Consider the following 20,574-nt stretch of genomic DNA (forward strand, 5'->3'; position numbering starts at 1 on the left):
TCAGCCAGACGTACGCTAAGAGATATTCATAGTTACGAAATTCACAAGACAGAAGGAAGTTATATAATACGGGAGAAAAGAGGAAACGAGTGCGATGAGACTAGTCAACGATCAGAAAACGGTTTGTAGGGCTCCAAACCCCTCCACTCCAATTCTTCCTGTTATATATCGGTACATTCGCGTGCGTGTATGTTGTGCATGTAAAGAACCCTTATGCGTACCAAACACGCATTCACACACGTACACATCATATGCACGCACACACGCATGCATGCATGCATGCATGCACGCACGCGCGCACGCACGCACGCACGTTCTCTATAATTACGTTTGTATATCTATGGACTGTTCACGTTTCTCGAGATAAAACACATTGTTGTAAACACATGCACAGGTACACTGTCGCCGACCATTGTCCGTATTTTCCAAATGATTTGTCACTTTTCACCCCACTATTATAGCCTTTGTCAACTGGTGATACAAAATTGCTAGGCTGTCGCATATTAATCGGGTTGATCTGTAACAAATCTCTGTGTCAGCTTCGCGGAGGTCAAATCCCGCAGACATGTCGTCTTTGTTCTACGACTCTGCTCAGTTCAGCTTCGGATATTCTCGTACTTGTCCGTCGAGTATTGCCGCGCAGTTTCGACCAAGAATCGGTTACTCGACACCCATCCAGAGCTTCCAGTCTTTTCGTATTCTCGATTCGTCACCCTTTCAACGAACGAGCAATCCGCGCGACCGAGTTATTCCAAACTTTATCGATGACGGACACATACAGAGAATCCTATTTTATATATGTATGTACAGATTATTATATAGTACGTTCAACAATACAGAGGACGCTTGTGTTCCAACTAGTATCACCGATCCTTTCGACAAAAAGTGTATCTAACATTTCCTTTTCATATTATTTTTCTTGTCAAAAGTGAATGTCAAATATTTTGAACATAAAAATCGAAATCGATAACGTTCGATGATAAATATTTAACGAAGTAATTCATCAATTCTCTTAATGTGTATAAATCTGAAATCAGATATTAAACATATTGTGTAAAATTAGCAAAATTTAAGTAATTTAAACTGTAAATATAAGATGACTTGAAAAACAAAAAGCTTTCCTTTGGCCATTCGTTTTCGTACTATATGTTTATATTGAAAAATAACAGTAATAGAGTTCAATGTTTGATTACATTAATGTCACAATAAATAATCGATTTATTGTAACATTTAGCATTTTTTTTCATTCATTGCTATTATTAACCAGGTGTCACATTCAAGATTAATTAGAAGTTTAAAAAATTTCATGTTTTATCGAAATACGAAATGAAAATTTTAAGAAATTTAAAAACTGGATTCAAGCAAGAAAAGCAACGGAAGTCCATATAGCGATCATTTTAATTAAAATCTTTTCAATAACCGGAACGAGTGGAATAGGCTTTTAAAAAGAAAATTTATAACTACACTTCGCAAACTAACGATGAGATGACATAAAACATATATGTATCTAATAATCTATAATATACATACATATATCTAACTCTAAAACTATTGAACTAAAAATTATTTAATGTATTACAAATATTTATTAAGGAGGAAGGATAGTAAAAATAAATGATATACATATAAAATTTTATATTTTTTTTTTTTGGATAGCAAAATTGAAAGTAAAATTAACAAGGAATAATTTCTATAGATCCTGCTTGACCTTGGCGCACCAATAGCGTCACGGGGGCTAGCAAGCTATAACAAAAGCTTCTGCACATGTGCGATGTTGTCAGTGAAATATCCTGAAGCAGTGACGTAGCAAATTACTTGTAATTACTGTCTACGTACATACTTACATTGATATTGATTCTCTTCTTGTTTCATGATACTTTTGTCTTTTTGCTAAAATACAAAATGGTTTGAAGAAATATTCAAAAAGCACTTGTACAAACGTTTATACTTTCATGAAAATACATGTTTTATAAACTTTTTTTATACTTTTATTTTTCAATATTTTTCTACAATCATTTTTTATTTGACTTGAACTTTGATTAAGTTAGATAATAGTATATATATTAACGTCAAGTTTAGTTTATGATCAATACATCAAGTTTATAGTTGATATACGATACAAGTTTATAGTAGATGTTGACTTTTCATTAAAATATTTATTTCAAAATTTAAAATATTATATAAAATTTTTATTGTTTATATAATAATTCTTTGTTTAAATAATTTTTATTTTTTATATTTATAAAAGTTCATATTATAATGTTTCTAGTTAATATTGCAATTTTATGATATTTCAAGCTGTAATGAGAAAAATTAGTTTTGATATTTGATAATTGGAATAAATAAATTAAAATAATAATAAATAATGACATTTTATATTGAAAACTTTTACCTTAATACGCTACTGTTTGGGTTAGAATGCTCTGGAGACTTATTGATCAACGATCAGTATATACCGAAGTTTTCACGCCTTGACAGTGGTATTTTTCGTTTCGTCAAAAGACAATAATCAAACTTTATGTGAACCGAAATTTCTATGTAATTTTAAATTATTAAATAAGTTAATAAATATTCCCCTTACTTTCATTAATTTTCCTGTTTATAAATAAACGGATAACAAACTCGCATCTTTTTTTTCTAATTTAATTGCATATTGTTTTCAGAATTTTGAACATTCAAAATCTACATTATGGCCATTTTATTCGTATCTTTGAAATGTTATACGGAACGATCGATTATTCATTTCTAAAATTACGAGATTTATTTCCAAAATTGTTCATTTATATAAGACGTTGGAATGAGATATACATATATGTATAAAATTTCTAAAAAGTAAGTAGAATCTTTTTCACAACAGCATCAAAAATATATCATGTATAATAGACTTTTCACTTCAAAAACTTGATTCTTCTATATACACTTTAGCTTCTTATTCAGCTTCTTCTTTCAGAAATTAATTAAAATTTTTTTAGCACACTTTTCTCAATTTTATATGTCAGCATAGAAATTTCCTTTTAGAACAGAGGCAACCATATAAATTAAATGATCACTTATTTACATAGAAAGTTTTTCTGAAATTATTGTACAGATTTTACATAATTCTCAAAATGTTTGCAGTTTTCAAGACACAAGATTAATAATTGTAATCATTTCTATTGAAGATATAAATGAATATATTTAATATTTTATAATTCTTCTTCAACCTGATCTGTTGTGAAACATATTTGTTTAATGCAGATAGTTGTAAATAAAGATATATGTATATGATATAATATTTTATAATATGCATAAAGAATGTTTTAAATAATTCAATTTATATGATTTCCAAAAATTCATCAAAGACGTGCATGATATCTGTAGTCAAACTTAGGTAATTTGAGATATCTAACAATTAATATAATTCTTTGTCTAAGTGAATTCCATATATTAATCTCCTCTGTTAATCCAATGTATGGGTTCAATTATGTTTTAATTATATTTATTCTTTAAATGATTGTTTCATTCAGTTCTAATGATGTATCTTCATCTGTACATATCTATATTTTAGGTTGTAAAACTGATTCTTTGCATTTTCTTCACTTCCTATGTAATATGGATAAAAAATTTTTTCCATATATCATAATAATATCCAGCAATGTTATATTCAGGAGATATATATTTCAATATCTGCTGTTGTAAAGTCAATTATTAATTAGATAATATTTATGTATTTATGTACAACTTGTATAATGATATATAAAAAACAATAATTTATATAATAACAATTTATGCACGAGTGTTATCAGTTATATACTCTAAATCAGTTATACTCTAAAAATATAACTATTGCAGAATTCTAAAATAGTAAAATGTTAACAACATAAGTATTACTATGTTAATATCATAATATAAATTTTTCATAATTAACATGAATAATCAATATATATATCTTTTAGGAAGAAGTTAAAATATTATGCTTTGTGTCGGGATATGAGATCCATCTACTATCTATATTGCATTTAACTATACAAAGTTAATGATTAAAATGAACATTTACATTTCAGAAAATAAAATGAGATTTATGTATAAGACATTTCAAAAATAATATTATTTTCACTTAAATTTAAATATTACAGATTAATTAGCTTTTTATTTATAACTTCTTTGAAAAACTATTACAAAATTATTGAAATTCATTTTGTATTATATATAAAAAAATATAATAAAATAGTATTAACTCATTAATTCAATATTAACTTGACTAAATCATGTTGGATAGAGATATAACACAATTCACATGTCAATAACCGCACGTACTTAACCTATATTGAAAGATAGATTCAAAATTAATTGCAATACGTAGTACATATATTACGTAGCATTCATAAGAAACTAAAGAAAGAAGCTCCTCGATTAAAGAATGAAGAAAGAAATAGTGAAAAATGAATTATTAAAAATTTAAAGCAGAAGAGAAAGTAAAACAGGTGAGGCTTGCAATATATGTATGTATGAGAAAGATAGCCAATAAAACGATGAGAGAGAGAGAGAGGGGGAGAGGGAGCGAGTGAGTGAGTGAAACGAGCAAGGGGTGCTGGCGTGAAATTAAACGTATGCTACTCATGACTCGTGACTCGTGGCCATGGCGTTTCAGTCTTTGGGTTGCGCGCATAGTGTGATTGTGTTTCAAAGTACTCACGACCGGTCTTGACTAGTGCTAATCAATGCTTTCAGTGTGAAAGTGAAGATATATAAACAAAGCTATAAAAATGTTGCTAGTTCATTTTTATTTTATTGATTTTATCGTATAAAAAGTTTCTTAATTTCTTTGTCATATATATTTATTATACATATATGTAAAGGTTAGAAAAATTATTGGACAATTGATGTCTCAATCTGTATACAAAAACAATAAATAGTTCAATAAATAGGACTATTTTTATCGTATAATCATGTGAAATGAAGTGAAAAAATATAATGTCGTTTATGGTTCGTTAAAGAATGCAGTTTTAATAGCAGACAGAAGAATTGAAACTATTGGTGGCAAGCAGAAACGGGTCATGCGAGTGACGTAAGGTAACGGATCTCCGTATGGATAAATAATTTATAGAAAAGAACAAATGAGACGACTGAAAGAAAAAAAAAGAAAGCTACTGGCACGGTTAAAATGACAATTTACATATATACACGTATGTTGCTGTACACGTGCTGTACTTCTATGACTTATTCTGTTTAATGATACGTAATAATAATGATACTTTAGTCTTTGTGATTGTTTGAAAATTATTTTTTTTATCGTATTTAACCAATGTACGTTTTAATACAGTTTACAAAGTTTCCATTAAATATAAATGGAATTATACCTGCTGTATTTTTTACTTGTCACATACATGGTTATAAACGTTATTCTCTACCTGTAGGATATTTTGAAAATATTTACAAATTTGTGTAAGTATATAAATACTTATACATATATACATGAATTAGATTGATGAAATAATTTTTTATTTAACTTCAAATATTTTTAACTTGAATACTTATAAATTAAAATATGATACATTTTACATTCTATACAATTATAATGAAACAATTATAATAATAATATATATACTATACTATATTTGATATTTGAACATATATTTAATATGATGATATAATAAAATATATATACTATACTATATTTGATATTTGAACATATATTTAATATGATGAATTATAACAAAATAAACAGTATACAATTCTTAAACAGTATTGTTGTTTTTAACAAGACATTTGCTTTTAAATCTTTTTTTCTAATTAGAAATAAATATATGTATGTATATAATTGTTTTGTAATTTTAAATGATTGATTATCAGTTGTGTACACTTATATATTTTAAATTGCTATACAAATACTTGTTTAGTTCTCTTAGTGAAATTTTTCTTTTAAGATGTGCATTGTATTTGTTATGACATATGTATACATATTTTTATTCAGATTTATTTTCTATGAAAGAATATATCATATTTATATGTATGCATTATATATTTTTATAGATAATATGCACTTGTATAAATTTTATGTAAGTTCTACTTTAATTTCCTTATAAATAGTATTCAAACTATAATTGGCTAAAATATTTTTACTATATTATATTAAATGTTATAGCAATTTCTTATATTGTACTTGTTATATTAAATTTTATGATTTTAACTTAATTTTATGATAATTACAATTAATTTAAATTTTCTTTTTTTATACAATAGTTGTACCATAATACATATTTTTATATGAAATGTCATTATATCTTATTTTATATATTTTATTATTTGTAATGTCTAGAAAATATTTATACTTAAATATTGTTGTTATAAGTTTTGAAATAAGTAGTATTTTTGTTATTGAGAAAGATTGCGCTTATGTGTTTTACATTTTGGACAGGGGTAGTTGTTAATCAAATATAGTTCAATAATATTTGTTACTGTGAGTTTAGTAAGTGTGTCACGAAGTATGCTTATAAATTTCACAGCGCAATAGTGAAAGGGAATATAAGGGAAACTCGGACTTGACCTAAACGTTGGAGAGGGGCGCATATCCGTTTAAGTATATTGTATATGCTTGAAATAAGTATGACATTTGAAAATGCGTATTATATACATATCTACGTATATATCTACATATATATATAAGAATATGATAGTTCATTTTACACTTTATCGTCAAGTTTACAGAAATGCGAGCACTGAAATTGAATTGCACTAACTTACGCAGTCGATAAAATTCTAGTTAAAAAGAATGCAAGTGTATTATTTTTTTAGATAGAATTGCATGTATCTCTTCCACTATTTCTTCAGAATATTTTATACAATATTTTATATACAAAAACATATATAGGCACACTTAGAAAGATTAACATTTTAAAAAATATCACGAAGATAAGAGAGACATAATCGTATTATGTTGTGCGTGTATTAGCAAATGTAAAGGAATTCCGCCCCTTGTTAGCTTACTGGAAAATAAACAGAGAAAATTTAATTATTTGGTTGTTAATTAGTTTAATTAATTCATCTGTATGAAGTTCTATCGTATAAAAGCCTAAATGTGTAACTGAATGGTCTACTTGCGTTAACGCACCACTATTTATATATGTATGCATGCATATGTTTACATACATGTGTATATCGCGCGGATAATTTGGAAGGTCACTATCACCTCACAAATTCAAATACGCGTCATATCGAGAAAAATCAAAATTTATTAGTAAAAGTACATTGAAAAATAAAATACATTGTTCAATTAAAGCATAGGATTTTGGTGTGTTGCATGTATTTTAAACACAAACGTTGAAAGTATACAGTCACTCTCGAGAGCAATTTCAGCATGCGTAAGATTGGTCAAACTTTTTTTTTTTTTAAAGGACACAGTTCATATTTAAAAGTTTTAGACGAGAAACAATATTGTATGATTGTGTGATGTTTTATTTATGATTCGTTTTACAGAGTCGTTGTGCAAGAGTTCGAGGACAGATTATCGTCCTCTCTTATCCATACGAGGATAAAAGAAAATTTGAAAGATTATAAAGTACAACCAAAAACTGAAGATGGGCGAAAAACGAGGTACAAAAGCATTAGAGTTTTGGTGTCGACGAATAACCGAAGGTTATCCTGACGTAAATGTACAAAATATGACAACGTCTTGGAGGGATGGCCTCGCGTTCTGTGCAATGATTCACCATTTCCGACCTGATCTCATGTAAGTAAAATCATGGTTCATTACCATGAATAGTAAATCGCAAGGAAACATTAGCATATATGCTAACTCTTAATGATCCAATCTTTTTTTACACATAATTGTCCGTTTCCACTTTGTCCGTTTGACCACTTTCTTCTGATATCGTGCAATTTTCATGACTTGTTATTTTAATATTTTGAATTTAATCGATATAATAATATTATTATGATAATACACATAATAGTATTATTTATCATAGTCTATCATAAAACATATTTCTCCGATATACAAATCAGATTTTCTTTTATATTATTTTACTACCATCACCAGTATTATTATTATTATTAACTCTTAGAGTACAAACTATGAAATTTATTCTATACATATACATGTATATATGTCTGTATATAAATGTATACATGTACGCATGTATGTATGTATGTATGTAGGTACGTATGCATGCATGTATGTATGTATGTATGTGCCGTGTTGTCTCATTATGGATTTCTTTTTTTTATTTATTTTACCTAGTCTACAATATGAATGTAATAGAGTCTACATTATAAATGTAAATTTTTCTATCTAAGAATGTACAAAATTGTGCAATACAAGTAATAAAGTTGTTAGACTTTTGATCTTTTATGAATAATAATTTTCTTATTTTGTATTCTTTTCATTATACATACACATTATAGAAAAACTGAAACAATAATACAAATGAGCGGTATATTGTTATATGTTCTTAACGATTGTTACTTGATCTGGCAACGCATTAAAAGTTACACTTTTTAAAATGCTTTAAAAAAGAAATAGGAACACTGCTCTTACTTTCCGTAAAGCATGATAAAAAACAAATGGACGTCTACCATTAGTTCAATTTTGCTAACCTATTATCATTAGAAACAAATCATATTTTTCCATTATTATTTAAAAATTTGTAGGCTTCAGAATTTGTCAATTGTTTAATTGGACATGACATGCAGATAGCACTTGTTTTATTAAAAGTTCTACGATTTTGAAAATCATTCGGATAATACAGCAATCTTCCAGTTTTTCAGAAGAGTTGTTTTCTTAGATTCGTTTCGTTACGATCGTTTCACTCGTAATACAAAAGTTATTAGTAGGTACGTAACATTGAATTTATTTAATGTACATATATACATATGTATATTTCTGCAACGTTTCAGATTTTTATCCAAGATTTCGAGATATTGGACTTGTCTTGTTAGTAAGTTACACTTTTGTGAAAGTTTTTTAAACAATTAACCATTTAGTAAGTTAATACAATTTTGAAAAATGCTTTAATTAGATAGCTATTTTTTTTTATTAATATATTACTGTTGTAATTTATGGTTGTTGTCGCGATTATTTTTTTGTGAGAGTGATAGAATTTATGGAGTATGGAGTATATATAATTTAATGGAGTTTATTTGGAACGTTTTAAGTAGCGATATAAGATTGTTTACGCCGTAAAATTTACGGAATGGTATCGAACGGTAAGAAAAATTTAAAATTCACTTAACGATTCGGCGTAACAGTGAGACACGTATCAAAAATGTATGATATAATTTCATCAAGTAATACGCAAGATTGTGATCAGCATACAGACGCAGTGTATCTAGAATTTAGTGCTCAATAATATCATTTTATATTTAGTTTTTTGTTTCTCTTTCTTTATATTCCTATTAATATTAGCATTATTCATGGAATAAAGTCTAGAATATATATATGCCTTGTTTACCCCAAAAAATGTTTTTTTTTTTTTATCATCTGGCCATATTCATGGATATTTCATTTACTAGCATAATAACTATTAATATAGAGATTGTATAGTATTTAAATTACACTCTAATGATAATATTTTACTGAACTCAATACACGAAATGGAATAGTAAATGAAAAAAACTTATTCTTTGCATTGATTGCAGTGACTTTGACAGTTTAGACAAGAACGACGTATACGGGAACAATGAACTGGCTTTTAGAATCGCAGAGCAACATCTTGGAATACCAGCGCTTTTGGATGCGGAAGACATGGCTTCCTGTTCTGTACCTGATCGTTTATCGATTCTTACGTATCTTTCCCAGTTCTATCAAACTTTTAGCGGTAAGTCCATGAAAACAACGACGCACGGATATAATCGCGGTTATAGACTGAAGCATATGTATTGCAGATATGTACATGTGCATCTAACATTGGCTACCTAAGTAACTTGATTGCTTTTGATCAATAAAAAGGAATGCATCACATCATTTTTATTTATTTAGTTTCAAGGATGTTGTTTTGTTGATAACTTGATATCATTTTGTTGATGATTTGTAGTCCCACTTTAAACAAAATGTTTAGCTTTTTACAAATTTTCAATTTGTATTTTCTCAGTTCTGATGTATTTAGCGTAGCTTTTAGTTATCGATGAATCCAGCACGAGCAATAAAGACAATTGTCTAGATGTTAGGTAGTAGGTAAGTAGGTATATACGTATATATAGGTATATACGTACATATGAATATCTGAATGTCGATGTCTGAATAAATTATACGTTTTATGTTTCGTTTCCATCAACGGAACTGTGAAATGAACGGAATCTTGATACGACGTTTATAAAAATCCATTTTACAAGTAGTAACTATGTACATATGTATATAGCTCTGACTATGAATATTTGTTCGAAAAAGAAAATTTGAAATAAAAGGATATTTAAGAAATTTGAAAACGATTCACCTCATAGTTAATAGAATTGATGAAAATTTGTTTATAACGTGAATATTATAACACTGTAAAGTATAAATATTGTTCTTTCTGAAACTTTACAGGTTCGTCTCCGGCACGACTTGCAGTGAGTAGAACATCTGAAACTGTAGAGGAAAAAATCACACAAGTGTCTGAATCTCCGAAAGAAAAGGTACAAAAGCCTTTGTTGTACGAAACGTAGAAAATTATTATTGAATATTTTTTTTACTTTAATTTCGATTAGATTAAAAATTTAACTATAGGTTACTTACTTACAACAATGTAGTACGTCCAGAATTACTTTTATTCATGAATATGCGAATATAGGGCATTTACATATTATGATATTATAGAAACTGATATACTTACTGATTCTATTAATATAAAGATAATTTTATCTAGAAAAAAGAAGATAGCTTAAACTCTATACAAATAACTGAAAATCTCATGAAAATTGCAAATTTTTTACTTATGCTCTCTATTTATATTTTGCTGTGTAAAATACTTTCGTATATTATACATATATTATTATTGTAAAGTTTATTGCTAAAGAGTTTCATAAGACTTTCAAGTGATTTACGAATGTTCGTTTTATATCTTTTTTAAGTTAAGTATTATTTTATTTACTCATGTTGTTAATTTAATAAATATTGATATTTCGTATTTTCGTATTAAGTTTAATGTACATTTTTTTTTTTAAATATTATGCACATATTCAAAATTGCCTTAATACTTGATGATTTTACTACAAGAGAAAAAAAGCTTTATCATCGTATGCATGTTTTATAATTTCGTAGACTGTAATAAGTCTTTTACGTACGACACAATTGATGCACAATTGTTAAGCATTGGAACTTTAGATAGATATGATTAGATATACTCCGCCCGCAAAAAATTCGTATTTGTTTCTCCATTAAACTATTGTGCGTCAGCAGATGGTCATGTAGAATCATGGAGATATGTTTCTACATGCATACGTACATATATTCATAAATAAACGCCCATGTTACATATAAATTCAGAAGTGGGATTTATTCTGACGATCGTAATTAGTGCAATCAAGTGTTTTATTTTTGTGTGTGCCATTTATGAATTTACGATATGTGAATTGTACAATTAAGCAAAATTTTTGTTTATGTAACTTTATGTATAACAATTTTATGTAAGTTTACGTGGCTTTACGTGACTTTATGTGATCTCATGTGAAAATGTGCTTTTATTTATAGTATTTAAATGCTTCGTGGGTTCTAATTTTTGTAAATTGTTTGTGGTTATGCAACAATGTTACGTGTAAATTACGTTGTTCCGATCAAACAACGATATTTTAAATGAGTACTACGAATACATTATCTATGGAGCTAACAACACCAACGAACTTTATACAGCAAGCAAATTACGAGCAAATACTGATCGCCAAACATCCGGCAAGAAAACTGCGTTAATTTAGTGATTTTCATCACGGATATATTCATTCACGAATTTTGTGAATCGTGGATGAATACAAGAGCAACAAAAACCAAAGAAGGAAGCGTTGATTTGTAAGAAGCAGCGAATAGTTGATCTTTATGAGTTTAATATCAGCACCGGCTTACGAGGAATAAAACTATTAAAAGAGAAACAAAGAGAGAGAAAAGAAGAAAAATTAATACATAGTGAAAGTGATATTTCAAGAGCTAGTTGAGGATATGCGGATAGGGATAAGTATCAATATTATTGGTTGTTTTGAAAGAATTGTTATGAAAATTCCTATTCGTTTACTACTCAAGAGATACAAATTTACTTTCTAAATGAACATACGAATTAGATGAGAATAGTCGCTAGATAGTTCGTGAGAAATTCACCTAATAATAAAAATTAAACGGAGATACAACAATGGGAGAATTACCGAGAAGATTAAATAATATGTCTGAGCAATGAGAGAACAAAGCCGCGTTGAGAAAACTACTTGAAGAACGAAAATAGCGGAGCAACGAAGCGTTCAGTGATTATAATTATGGAAGAATTATTTTGGAATACCGCATCCCTGTGGCCGAAGATAAAGCGATCGACTATAAGATTAGGTATCCTCGATACATACAAACCCAACAGAAACATAACACACACACACACACACACACACACAATATAACAATATATTGTTTTAAGGAGAAAATAAACAACTTCGAATAATTTGGCTTATCTTGATTTATAACTACGTTGCGTCTCGCTGTTACTCCGGATCTATCGTTGAAATTATTTCCTCACCATTGCGCCACCTCTCAATGCCATTTTGTTCAAATTTTTTTTATTCTAAAAAAAATTATCTTTCGCTATTATAATATTTCATTATACTTTGTTTTAATTTGAAGAATGCAGCAGCTTGTTATCCGAATACCTACTATCCAATAGGTTTCTATTATCTCAACGTAGGACTTATTCTGGTTTAAGTAATTTAAACCATCGTTGTCCGTGGAGTTTAATTTTTTAAATTCAAGCTTACCATCATTAAAAATATGGGAGAACAGACTGTCACTTAGTATGTTAAGGTATTTAAATGACAATACGTATTTATTATGTTCAATTTTGTTTGCTTTCGTAATGCTACATATGTATTGTAGTAATGAGAAAAAGAAACAAATTCGAAAGATTAGGAAGATGTTCGTTTCGATAAACGGTAATTAGAGATAAAAGATGGTTGAGAAACGAACGTTCGTTTCGATTTGTACAATAAATAAATCTTTCAACAAAATCAGAAATAATTTTGCAAGTAGAAATATTTGTTTCAAAGCTATCGAGGGTCTACAATCTATAATTTATAATAGATTATCAACATTATAGATAATCTATATAATATTTATAATACCTATAATAATTATAGATATTGGACTTGTGCGATGTAGATAATGTGAATACATTCATCGATTTGGATCTTGCCTACAATTTTTTTTTTATCGTATCGTGAGTACATACGTTTCTACTTGCCTTACTGTATATTTTTATTTCCCAGGAGGAAAGCTTGGACTTAATGGGACAATATAAACCTGAAATATTCTGCTAGAAGGTAATCTTGTTTCGTCGTTTACCGTTATGCATGTTTATTTTGTTTGTTAGATATCTTTAAATGAATTGAATTTCTCTGCATGAGTTTTACTAGTCATATATTATTTTTGTATTATTTTTGACATACATACATACATACATGCATACACACACACACACACACACACACACACACACACACACACACACGCGCGCGCGCGCGCGCGCGCACTGCTGTAAAGCAGCATTTTTATAAGATTAGTTCAGAAAAGAAGTTTATTCGCCTGCCTTAAAAGTTTAATCTTTTTAATTAAAACTCATGAAATGATAATGTACACCTCAGTTAGCTTTGGAAATTTTTTCATTTATTTCGCATTGGATCGAATGTATTTAAATAATGCAAATATTCCTTACATCAGATATTGACTGCTTTTTTTAAGTACATCCGTATTCAACAATAAGATTGAGATCAATTATTCGATTTGCATATGAAATTATAAATTTAACGTGTCGCTTACCTCGTAAGAAATTATAAAATTCACCAAAGAGCATCGTCATTGGATTTTGAAAGAAATTGTTGATTAATTACTTTCACGAATGAATTGAAATTCAATGGACAGAATGAGCAACGAAAAATACTTATGCGATTCACCGATGAAATTTTTCACAAAATGTGTAAAACGAAAGACCAACCAAGAAAGAGTTCAGAAAACTCGAAGACTGAGAGAATTCATTCGAGTTTTGTTGCCATTTGCAGACATTGAAATATTAAATAATTGGATTTTACAAGGGGGCAATATTTCAGAAGCATACGACCTGTAGAGATTTATACACACATACTGAAATGTAAAACAATTGAATTTTACAAAGCAACCATGAACCAATCAGACAGGCAGATAAAAAAGGTAAAAGATTGAAACGAAGTTTATAGCATAGCCCCTTCTTTTACTCCGCTTCTTTTCTTGAACTTGAATTGCAAATTCATAGTTGATGTAGTTAATAACTCAATTGTTTCATTGTCAGTTTTCTTGACAACTCGTACAGAATGTAACTGTACGAGTAGTAAGAGTTCCATTAAGTCGCCACAGCAACGTCTTAAACATCCAAAAGTGTTTAATTAATGGACAGTGTTTTAATTAATATTGCCCCGTTTTTAATATTGTTCCAAAAATCTAAAGAGAACAAGAAGTTAGGACATCATTGTGGAGCCACGCGGAACATGGCATTGGTAACTGTTATACATTCTCGCAACGTGTAGCTAAATATTTATAGTAGAAGTTTTTAATTTTCATACGTACCTGTACATACTTATCCAACAATAAGCATATACGTACATGTATATACATACATACATACATTCAATCTCGGAATCGTTCTTCTTCTCTCACAACCAATTACAACTATTAATTACCAATATGTAACTATTATATAGCTTACATCTCTTTCGCTTGATTCTCACTCACTGGTACATACTCTATTTATGTATTCATCACATGTTTAAATAATTATCTACCTTTAACGAGAAGGTTTAACAAAACATATTGTTTGATCCATTATTATTTCACACGTACACCATGCGACATTATGACATTCGAATAACTGAAAACTCGGATAATGAAACGTTGCGATAATAGGTGTTCGGATAAGAAAAATTTTCCTTGATTTTTGTCTTATTTTCAAAGATAAAATATCCCATCCACCGTCCATTAATAGGTACCACGATTTGTTCATATTCTGTCAGTTTATTATAAATCTCTTTGTCAAACTAAATTTTCAATTCTTCTGGCACGTGCTTAGAAAATATAAAATAATAGTTTTTTCTCTCGACTATTATTATATAATAAAAAAAATTATTATAAAATCAAATAATGTTCATAAATTGTAAATAAATAAATAAATTCCGACGTGGAATTATATTTAATCTGCTGTAAATTAACAAACCGTGTTGCACAATGAAAGAAACTAAGATTACTTGTTTCAAATTCTGCAGGGAGCGACGTGTCTGGGTAGTATGCGAAAGGATCTCTGCGTTGTGTGTGGATTTCCAATTTTCCTGGCGGAAAAGCTGGTTCTCGCCCATGTCGCTTATCACCGTACTTGTTTTCGCTGTGCTCGATGTACCAATCAGTTAACCATTGGTAATTATTACGAAACCGAAAATGGACAGTATTGCTGTGAAACCTGTCCGGATGAAGATATTCCAATAGAATCGACGCAAAGTTACAACTATCCTACGTTTACTGAGATTGAAAAAAATAACGTTGACTCAAGTTTTGAGCAATTCAGCAATGAGGAAAACACGGACAAGAAAATGCTTAATCATAATTCTATTTCTATCGAAAAGATAGATGATGAATCGCTGGCTCGAACCGTTGTTCCTGATTTAATAGCACAGACTTCTCGACTACGGCTTAATTTCATATCGAATCAACTATTTTCAGAAGAGGATGAACAGACTTCCGATGATAATGTACATACGAATGAAACTCGAGATAGCATCCAGGGGGATGGTACAAATTTAAAGGCAGAAAAACAAAATAAACTCGATTATGTTGCCACGTGTTTAAGTCAGAATCAATTAGCAATGACCTCTGTAGCTTCGTTCCATAACACATTTGAGGATAAAGGGCCACTATCTCTCAACAATGATGAAAAACTACTGGAGGAAGTCGGTGCTGAAAGCAATTGTTCCATAATTGAAAAAAGATGCAGAATGTTTGAAAGAAAGAAAGATGATATTGAAAGAAACAAGATTAAGGATCGTGACGTTCTAGCATTAAAATTGGAAATTCAAACTGCAAAGCATAGAACTGAAAGCAGTAAAAGTTCAATAACAGATCCAGATACGATAATTCAGAAAGCAGTTATCAGTCAAGATACTTTAGAAGACAATGTTAATAGCTCAAATAGAAACAATTCAAATGCATCGCAAGATGGCAAAACTTTACCAATTCTTTCGGATAGAGAGAGCAGTAGTGAACATCAAACGTCTATAAGCGTTAATGAAGATTACCCTGAAGATTTGAATCCTTTTAAAAGTGATGAAGAGGGAGAGGAGGCGGAGATGGAAAGAAAAGGGGCAGAAGAAGAAGACGACGAGGAAAGAGAAGGAGAAGAAATAAAAATTGCTGATAAATCCATGAAAACTAGAAACAGTGTGGAAATTATCAGAGATTTAACAAATCCTGTTAAAAATGTACAAGAAACGGAGGAGGAAGTAATCAGAAAGACGACAATTATTCCACCAAAACCAGCAGCTAGAAACAACTTTAACAGTAATAAATCTTACCAACATTATTTCGTAGAAGGATCGACAAAACGACGTTTGGCCGCACCGCAAATTAATCTAAATCCCTTTTGGAGCGACGAAGAGGATCACGATAGCGATTTGGAATCTAAAGAGAAGTCATCTGAAATTATACCTACTCCTAAGCCACGCACTATCAAGTATGTACAAAAATTGAAATTTTTAAAAAAATATACTTTTCATTGCATGTAGTGCTCGAACAAAATTCCAGGATATTCTACTTATCCTAGTACACGTTACATAGCATCACACTAAGCATCAACTAGTATTAGTTTGTTGTGCACAAATTCAATGTACAAACATATGTATATACCTACAGATATCTACTGCATTTGACTAAGCAGTGTAGGTGATAATTTAAATAAGGATAAGTTTGAGAAGTAAATTTAAGTTTATAACTTATTTTAAATCAGATAACAGGATGTTTCTTTCTGCTTTCTTTTTTTTCTCGTAGACGCAATGAGGAGACGAACACAAATGAACAAAAATCAAGCCAAGTTTACGATTACTCATACGTACCTAACAATTGTTTAAGAAGTCCAGAATCAAGAATGTCTACAGGAGGAGCTTATAGAAAGAAGAAACCAGCACCGTTGCCACCAAATAAAAAGGAACCGTGTCCTTCCGATCAACCTCCGTCTTCAACCTCTAAACTGCAATGCAGCACTTCTGACTATCGCGTAATTTATCACGATATTTTCTAATTTAATATTTACGAAAAAATTTGTTTCGTTGATTGATGATGAAGTATTACATTAGGATCCACTTCCACGTACAACATTTAAAACACGTAAGCAAAAACCAGCCCCTCCGCCACCACCACCACCACCACCACCACCACCACCAACGACAAATTTTCAAGAGTCTCCGATCAGTAAATTACACGGCACAAATATAGAATATAACGTATGGGAAGATCAAAAGACTAATAAAGATGAAACAAATAGAAACAGACAGAGTTTCGCACAAATATCATGCGAGGAAAATTTCCATTGTAGGTCATATTTAGATAAAAGTATCGAAGGAAAATGGAAAAGGAAGAAAGGGCCAGCTCCACCTTGTCCAATCCCACATAGAAGAAAAGTAAGTTTCCATTTATTTTGCATCGATATACATATGTAATTGAAAACATAAATAGAATTGTTCGATCGTTTTTAGATAAAAGTAATGTCTCTTAAAGATGTTAAATTGGAATTGGATGAAATAGAATTACAACAACAGGGCTTAGAAAAGCAAGGTGTTCGATTGGAACAATTAATAAGAAGTAAATGTGAATCTGGTTCAAGAATTAACGGTAATTATGTTTATCACTTATGCTTGATCTTTATATACATACGTATCGAAATATAATATTCTGTGTAACATTTACGCGGATTATTTATTTCACGCGGTTGTTTCCTTCATGCGTAAAGAAATTGCACGAATTGTCTGGAAATACGAAAAAATGAAACATTGCAGAAAAAAGTCGACATAGTTATTTATACTTATGAGAAATATTTATTTTCACTCTTCGTTTTTAAAGAAGAAAAATAATGAAAATTTAGAAAAACCTAAATAATATTAGTTAAGTAAGAATTTGTATATGAATTTATATGCAATAACTAAAATTTTTATTATACAGTATACGTATATAATATTGTAAACATTATAGATATTTCACTTGGGGCAGATGTAGAAGAATTAGTCCTAGAGTTATTTACGTTGGTAAATGAAAAGAACGAACTGTTTAGACGACAAGCCGAATTAATGTTACTTCGAAGACAGCAACGGTTAGAAGAAGAACATGCTGATGTCGAATATCAAATTCGATGTTTAATGACGCAACACGAATCAACAAAAACGGATTTTGATAAACAAAGAGAAGAAGCATTGATACAGAGGTACGTACGTAAAATCCATATTTTATCCCTTAAAAAATAAATCTCTTGTTGTATTACGTCTTCTCGACAGATTAATAGAAATTGTTGAAAAGCGAAATGAAATTGTGGACTGCTTGGAGATGGATCGTCGTAGAGAAATAGAAGAAGATCGAAGTATACATCGTCACATGGACTTATTTGCTGGTAAGTTCAAGTATAATAAAATGACTTATTAATACTTATTAATAATCTACATTTGTTTAATAGCCAAGAATAAAAACGAATCATTATGCAATGATATGGATGTAACCAAAAGGAAGAAACTAAAACAAAACAAACTAAAGGAGAAAATAAGAGAGAAGAAATTGAAAAAGATATTGAAAAAGGATATTGATAAGGATGTAGATGAAACGGAGTTGACGTTGAAACGTACTAAACGAAAATGGTTCTAATTTATTTTAATAGTTTCCTAACACTTCAATTGGATATTTTTAGTAAGTATTACTGCATATAACTTACTAGAGAATGCTACCTCAAATTTCTTATTCAAAGGATCTTCAAAGCAATTACTCAAGTGAAAGTACATGCATGTAGTTGCATATAGAGCTTACAATGATATTACGAAACACTTGGTTCGAGAAATATATATATAACACATATGGTTATAAAATATATATATATATATATATATATATATATATATATATATATATATATATGTATATATATATAAAAAAAGTTTTATTTCGACAGAATTGCATGTCCTTTGTATATGTATAGTATCACGTATACTGTTTGTATGAAATTGTCAATTTAATTAGAATATTATACGAAACATAGCACATCTCAAAAAGCAAAGATTATGCTGAAAAATGAAAATATGCACAAATAAAATTTCAGTCAATTAAACAATTCGATTTTGGCATCATTCAGCAACAGTTGCTATTACTTTGTTTGTGAAAATATGATTGTTTATATTTTGTTGTCTATTGTAACGTAACGTAAGGCGTTTAGTGGTTACATTAAAGAAAACATTTACATTTAAGTTATTATAACAAACATTAAAAATGAGTATAAATTCATACGCGTGCGATAAAAGGATATGGGTTATGCGTTCAATTTTGAAAACTAATTTTCTTCTTTTTTTAACATTCAAACGAATCTTTTTTACGGTCAGAAATGATTTCATATCGTTATATGTTGAAAATGAAGAGAATGATTACGCATTCTCAATTAGCACGTGCATAGTTGTGTTTTGATGCAGCTGCATGTTGCATTCTACTTACATACATATGTATCGCAATGTGATTGCGAATGTTATTCTAATTTCGACAAAGGAAAAATATGAGGAATATTGCAAGTTATCATAAAAAAGAAGTTGTCATCTACCGTGACTGTATATGTACGTATGTACACTACTTTAAATAGTCGCGGAAGACTATTTTGTCATCAATTTGCTCTGATTTGAAAAAATTTCTACAACTAAAATCATCTTTCTCCTATTGCTAGTATTATATACATTATATACATTTACATGTATATATGGGTATTTTATCATTTATTTATATTAAAAAATGAATACGTGAATGTGTGTATAAAAGTACTTTTTTTATATAAGCAAGAAAAGATATTGAAGAAATCATTTTGAATAACGAGTAAAATAACGATTAAATTTGTTTTATTCATTGTTCATTCATGTTCGTTCGTTGTTGTCGAAACGTTTAAATAAAATGTACGCTACTTGTTTCACGGGTCTTTTTATTACTCTTATTTATTTCTAACTATGTTCCTAATTTACGTCTTTGCCCAATTTTATTTATGTCGAAATTTATTTACCATTTTTCCCGATGGAACAGTGGAATACTAACTCTGTTAACTCTTTATTTACGGATATAGAGGTTTACTTCTTTTAGTAAATATATTACGAGAATTAACAAGAAACAACTACTATTTATTTTAATTTCTATACAAC

At 29.2% G+C, this 20,574-nt stretch overlaps 1 protein-coding gene across 4 annotated transcripts; it reads left to right on the plus strand.

Moving 5' to 3' along the window:
* Positions 1 to 8: 8 nt before the first annotated feature.
* LOC122534196 (MICAL-like protein 1) lies at positions 9 to 19,279 on the plus strand. Of its 4 annotated transcripts, XM_043664580.1 has the most exons (13): positions 9 to 121; positions 1,697 to 1,817; positions 2,664 to 2,832; positions 7,456 to 7,708; positions 9,616 to 9,794; positions 10,502 to 10,590; positions 15,427 to 16,883; positions 17,198 to 17,423; positions 17,503 to 17,826; positions 17,902 to 18,037; positions 18,395 to 18,623; positions 18,694 to 18,806; positions 18,870 to 19,279. In XM_043664580.1, the coding sequence occupies exons 4-13, from the start codon at positions 7,557 to 7,559 to the stop codon at positions 19,052 to 19,054; spliced, it is 3,090 nt and encodes a 1,029-aa protein (XP_043520515.1). In that variant the 5' UTR covers positions 9 to 121; positions 1,697 to 1,817; positions 2,664 to 2,832; positions 7,456 to 7,556; the 3' UTR covers positions 19,055 to 19,279. The 4 variants fall into 4 exon arrangements, with proteins under 4 accessions (XP_043520515.1, XP_043520514.1, XP_043520516.1 ...); XM_043664579.1 differs by lacking the exons at positions 9 to 121; positions 1,697 to 1,817; positions 2,664 to 2,832 and adding exons at positions 4,544 to 5,052; positions 11,944 to 11,949 and having other exon boundaries at positions 15,430 to 16,883; XM_043664581.1 differs by lacking the exons at positions 9 to 121; positions 1,697 to 1,817; positions 2,664 to 2,832 and adding exons at positions 8,875 to 8,915; positions 11,944 to 11,949 and having other exon boundaries at positions 7,580 to 7,708; positions 15,430 to 16,883.
* Positions 19,280 to 20,574: the final 1,295 nt, after the last annotated feature.

The sequence above is a fragment of the Frieseomelitta varia genome, unplaced genomic scaffold (genome assembly GCF_011392965.1).
Source record: "Frieseomelitta varia isolate USP_RPSP 00005682 unplaced genomic scaffold, Fvar_1.2 scaffold_579, whole genome shotgun sequence".
In the NCBI taxonomy this organism is placed as follows: Eukaryota; Metazoa; Arthropoda; class Insecta; order Hymenoptera; family Apidae; genus Frieseomelitta; species Frieseomelitta varia.

What these genes read in the sequence shown, in the direction of transcription:
- LOC122534196 (XM_043664579.1), top strand. Translation starts at nt 7,557, where the DNA reads ATGGGCGAAAAACGAGGTACAAAAGCATTAGAGTTTTGGTGTCGACGA. An exon ending in CCTAAGCCACGCACTATCAA is followed by an intron (nt 16,884 to 17,197) that starts GTATGTACAAAA and finishes TTTTTCTCGTAG; the next exon opens with ACGCAATGAGGAGACGAACA. An exon ending in CAATCCCACATAGAAGAAAA is followed by an intron (nt 17,827 to 17,901) that starts GTAAGTTTCCAT and finishes GATCGTTTTTAG; the next exon opens with ATAAAAGTAATGTCTCTTAA.